Source organism: Eurypyga helias, unplaced genomic scaffold, assembly GCF_000690775.1.
Source record: "Eurypyga helias isolate BGI_N326 unplaced genomic scaffold, ASM69077v1 scaffold49569, whole genome shotgun sequence".
Lineage (NCBI taxonomy): Eukaryota > Metazoa > Chordata > Aves > Eurypygiformes > Eurypygidae > Eurypyga > Eurypyga helias.
Genome location: NW_010274933.1, coordinates 7,509 through 13,203, shown reverse-complemented (window position 1 = coordinate 13,203; position 5,695 = coordinate 7,509). Strand labels below are relative to the sequence as shown.

At 47.8% G+C, this 5,695-nt stretch overlaps 1 protein-coding gene across 1 annotated transcript; it reads right to left on the bottom strand.

Annotated features, from left to right (window-relative positions):
• Nucleotides 1-1,334: 1,334 nt before the first annotated feature.
• On the bottom strand, nucleotides 1,335-3,137 carry SLC8A1 (solute carrier family 8 (sodium/calcium exchanger), member 1). Its single transcript, XM_010159936.1, has one exon. The coding sequence runs from the start codon at nucleotides 3,135-3,137 to the stop codon at nucleotides 1,335-1,337; it is 1,803 nt and encodes a 600-aa protein (XP_010158238.1).
• Between the last annotated feature and the right edge of the window lie 2,558 nt (nucleotides 3,138-5,695).

Sequence of the window (5,695 nt, the reverse complement as noted above, 5' to 3'; positions counted from 1 at the left end):
AGAAAAATGAAATAACTGCATTCCTCTCCACTACAGTTATCATTCAGGAGCCACGAACAATGATTGTGTGCTCTTGACCCCTGTGTGAGCAACACACGTGTTCTGGCCTCCACATTGCTGGAGCTGTGAAGTTCTCACTCCATTTTTCCTGAAAATTCAAAACGCCAACTGGTCTAATAAGCTGCCTGAGAACTGCAAATCACTTTTTTTTCTCCGTCTACTGCAAGAAGTTTTATGATTCCCCTATTTGTTTAATTCTCCCTGTGCACACAGAGCAGATGAAGTAACACACAGAACATCAGGCCCACTCTCGGCACTCATCATGGCTCTGTCTCAGCTCCCAAGGGAGCAGTTGTACGACATGCAACGCCCAAGCCAACATTTAGCTCTCCCTTGACAGTGCCATTTATCAGGGAGTGCTCCAAATTCTATGCAGTGGTTTTGTGTTAGAGTCTAGTGTTGGCAGGCACTCATCTACACACACAGACTTCCCTGTAGGAAGAGCCTGAGGCTGGAACAATGCAACTCCCAGACTTTGCTCCTCCCAGAGCTCCAGGTGGGCAAGGAAATGCCTTCATGATACACCCAAGGATAGAGGTTTTCTACCATGATTTACTGGGCTAATTTATACTCTCCACATAATGTAATGAACAACACTACAGCACTAGTAATTTTTCCACCATCCAGCTAACAACACTCAGGAATAACCTCCAACAGCTTTCAGCCTCTTTTTTATTAGCAAATGTGTCTGCAGTTGCATCCTGACCATGAGGCTTCTCTGCATGACAATACTTTTTCAGGACATGCATGGGACAGTGACCCAGGCCTTGCAACCTTTGGAAGAGGAGGAGGTGAAGTGACCTTCACCACAGCCCTGAAACGAGCATCAGTGCATCAGGCTGTGGCCCAGTCCTGGGTGACCTGACTCTCCACAGGCAAGGGGAAGTAGGTACCACAATTCATACACTCAGTTTAGACACTTTCCAAGACAGGTCTTTGTGACTGGGTGGTAACAGCCAGCTCAGTTTTGTTCTCTGCTCCACTGCAGAGCTGAGGTTCTAGAGATCTGCTCAGTGCATGAATGGGGTGCAGGAAGCTGGGCTCACAAACCAGTCCCACCTCCCTGCTGCTGGAAGGGTGGAGTGCCCGAGCAGGCATCACTCTCTGGTCTGTTAGCAGGGCAGGAAGGCAGCATTTCAGGCTCCCCAAAGCATATAAGGCCGTTTGTGGCTTACCGCAACATGCTGGCACCCAAACACTTCCAGCGCAGCTCTTGGAGCCGTGTGCATTTAATTTCAGAACCAACAACTTTAAGTAACAAATAAAACCTTCACTTACACGATCTCATCGTTCTGGAACTCCAGCTCCCCACAGGTGTCTTCAAAGTCCTCTCCTCCACCTTTGGCTGAGCCTTCAATGGTTTTGTAGGGCACAATAACATTTCCTCGTGCACCAGAGGTTCGCAACACTTTCACTTCCATAGTCCCCACACTTTCACTGACATGCGTTACTGGCTCCTCAAAGGTGAAGATGCCAGCGTGGTCATCGTCAAAGATGGTGACGGTGGCAGTAGATGGTGATCCCAGGCAGGCAAGTGTTGAGACACGACTGGCCTCAAGAATGCCCTCCTCTGAGGCCTCAGTGCTCACACGGACGTTGCTGAGATGGACCAGGAAGTTCTCATCCTCCTCAAATATGTCATCGTCGATTATGCCAACACGGATTTCCTTCTGGGTCTCTCCAGGCTTGAAGACCACTGTCCCTTCAGTGAATTCATAGTCAGAGCCGGCATTGGCTGTCCCATCCTCTGTCCGGAAGTCAACGTACACTGTGTTGGTCAAGTCGCCTCCCCGTCGAATGATAGTCAGGGCGACAGTGCCACAGTTCTCTAGACACTGGTAGGTACCCTGCTCAAAGTAGAGCTTGCTGATGGGATCATTTTCTGTCACCTCACTGTTGACCTCGTGCATGCTGACGGCTTTGCGGGCCTGGTCTGCAGCGTGTCTCTTCAAGATGTTGCCAGCTCCTGTCATCAGCCGAGTGGCCTGAATGCGGTAAAAGGCCCTGCTCTTCTGCTGCTGGCTCAGGACCTGGTAGTTGGCCAGCTCTATAAGCTGTTCAATTTCCTTGTCGGGGTGCTTTTGTTTCAGCTCCTTCAGGATCCGAGCCATTTCCCTCCTGGCTTCCTCATCATCCTGGTCTTTCTCATCTACCTCCAACACCAGTGTCCCATCCAAAAAGTTCTCCACATGAGAATTAGCAACCTTTCCATCCATCTCGATATCAGCTTTGGAGGAGGGCCGGTCACCTTCATGCTCAATGATCATACCTCTCTGTTTGCCAGCTCGGTATTTCTTGTAGACGTACTTGTAAAATAAAAGCCTCCTGTCAGCTATCCAGGCAAACACCACACAGATGGGGAAGAAGAAGAAGGTGAGCAAACCTTCCCAAACTTCCACAATCCCAGGAGAAGACACAGATAAAATAATGTAAAGCCAAGTGTAGGCAAAGATGCTCCAGGCCGCTGTAACAAAAAACACTCGCAAGTGCTTGATCTTTCTTATCTCTCCATCTGGAACAACGTAAACACAGATTGCAATGATGACAAACATGTTAAACGCAGCACTCCCCACAATTGTGCTTGGCCCCAAGTCCCCGGCCGTGAAGCCATGGCCACACACTTCGATAACAGACAGGAGGATCTCGGGGGCAGACGACCCCAAGGCCATCAGCGTGAGGTTGGAAACAGTCTCGTTCCAGATCCTCACTGTGGTTTTGCTGGTCTCGCCGTTGGGCTTCTTGATGGTTATTTCCCGCTCTTGGGATGTAATGACTTCGATGGAGGACATGAAGCGATCAGCTATGATAGATACTCCCAGGAACATGTACACCATGGCTACAAAATACACTGTTGCCCGAGCGATTTTGTCACCAAATGAGGGGTCTTGGGGTTCCCATATTGGTAAAATCACACCCTTTTTGCAGATGTACGAGCCAGTACACTCCTCAGTGTCATTCACAGGCAATTCGCTGGGGCTCTCCGCATGTATGCTGTCTGCATGGAAGAGCAATACCAGCACAACGCTCAAGAGTTGGAAGCTCACTAGGAAGGTGGGTGGGTGAGTTGCTCGCGACATGGCCACTTCCACTGAACAGGTCCCCAACGTCCTCAACCTGCAGAGACAAAAGTGCATGAAGTGAGGCCAACTAGAGATAACAGATTTCCCTCTGCACACTGTTTATTTCCCATCTTTCCCAAACACATAATCAAGTTACTCTGCTACTCAAGGAGACCCCATTGTGTTATGAATACTGCAGTTTTCCATGTACAGATCACCTCTAGTTCAGTTATTTGATCAAGGATGGATTCAGATGCTACCAGTGGGCTAGCACCTATTCTCTTCAGCTACTGTGATATTTAATGCCACTTTCTCTCTCTTCGCTGAAAGCCTATTTGTTCAATTGCATTTTCCTGTTTCTCATCTAATTAAAGCCCATCATTCTGCTTCACAGCTGGCAGAAGTGTTTCCCATCTCAAACTTGCAGTGAACTCACTCATTGGAGTTCAGGGTAACAGCGGGAGATGACAGGGAAATCTACCATCCCCCCACCATTTTTAAAAAATATTTTTATGTTTGCAATTTTTGACTACTATGAACTACCTATTTCACAGCCTTTTCTTGCTCACAGTGCTCCCAAGCACCCACTCCACATCAGAAATCTGCACAAAGGATGCTCAAGCCCTGGCAAAACCTTATTCTTAACAGTAACTTGGTCATAAGGTGCACCAGAAGGGCAGTCTTTAATTAATGATTTTGGAGCCATTCCTTCCACAGTGCATCACTTTGCACCTTCCCAAAACTGGAAAGAGCCCCATATGCATCCAAGCCTGGCTCTCTTGGCATGCTTTGAGAGGAAACCTGTCCCTGCGCTCTTTTCCCACTAGGTCAGCTTTGACGGCTTCCCCTTCAAGGGCCTTTCTCACTCCATTTACAACATCAGTCATCAGGCATGACAGCAGTACTTGCCCTTGTCCTGCCTCAGGATTTTCCAGCAGTGTAGAGGAGCTGTTAAAGAGGTTTGCAGTTAGTTAATAGTGCATAAACCCACAGAACAGATGCCTTTACGTACATGGAGATGCTTAGTGCAAAAACCTGAGCATGCTCAGTGTTACCTTCTCAATTTTACTAGCCAATAAAAGCCAGATTCCTAGTTATTAAAGCTGTATTTTCTCCTCAAGGAGAGACTTTGCCATACTATGCTTCTCCATTCCAAGTTAATTTAATCACACAGTACTTAAAAATGTTTCTATGACGAGAGGAAAATGAGTACGTCAATACCTTTGCTGCAGAACACAAAAGGCTGAACTTGTTTTGCTCATAAAGAAACACACTACAGAAAGGGAAAAAAAAAAAAAAAACAAAAAGAAAAAAGGAGCCCAGCAATGAAAGGTTTCATCTTCTATGAGATGGAGGGTATTCCCATGCCCTTATCATAGATGGGACACAAGCAGGAGACCCAGTCGATGCCTCTGCAACGCCTGGCAGGTCTCATCCCACCACTTGCCATCTGCCTGGTCCTTGGCAAACACAGCACCAGGTCCCCCAGGTCCCACAGGGGCTGGGAGACACAGACCAACCCACCCATTCGAAGGTGGCACCCAGTGACAGCATCCCAGCTGTCACCTGGGCCCAGGTGTAGCGAGTGTGAACCAAGCAGTACGGCTAAGCACACCTTCCCTCTTCCTCCTGAACGAGGGCTTTTTTCCCAACGCAGCTGGGAACCAGGCTGGCTCCCCAGCCACACAGCTGGAGAGGCGTGCTGCATTGCTGGCTGCACAAGTACAGCCAGGCAGGTGTTCCTGGGGAGAAGCAGTTGCCCTCCTAAACAGGGCACACCAACGCCTCCTTGAAGAAAAGCACCTGGTCAGCACTACCCATCTCCTTATCCCCCATGACACAGAAATCACCCTCCTCAGCAGGGCAGAGGAGTATTATGCAGGGACAGGGCTGCCTGCAATTGAAGAACTGGCTGGAGGAAGCAGTGGGTACCATCCTGCACCCACATTACGGGATCTATTTCACAAAGAGACATTGTAATGATGGATCAAATACCTCTCTTGCATTTGCTTTTATTTAAGGATGCTGTAGTAGGATTATTGGACTGGAAGAAGAATACTGAGAATTTATCAAGACAGTTTTATATAAATGCCATTGCCTCACCAGGAACTGTTGGTCTGCCTCCCCTCCATCCTCCCAATTTTCTAATTAAGAAAAGAAAAAGATACACAGAGCAGGAAGTGAACAAGTCAGAGAGCTGGGTGATAAGAGCAGATAAGATGAACAAGAAAAAGCAAGTCTCCTGTATGAAGACAGATTTAAAAGAAAGGAGTTGTTTGTGTTGGAAATCCTGCTAATGCTACAAAAAGCTCTTACTGCCAGAGTCAGAAGCCCTGAACATTGCCCCCCTGATCCCATTCCCTCGGTACCTTCTGCTTCTCAGAATGCAGGCTGTAGGCACCGCTTACAAATCTGAAGTAAAAAATTGAAAACATGATGTTTGTAAAGAAGAGTACCTTGTTGCAGGCCATTTGGCAGACAGCTAAGTTGAAACAGATGTGCATTCGTGGTTACTGAAGTTTAGCCGGAGAATGAATTAGTCACCCAACATCTGTACTCCTGTGTTTCACACTGCT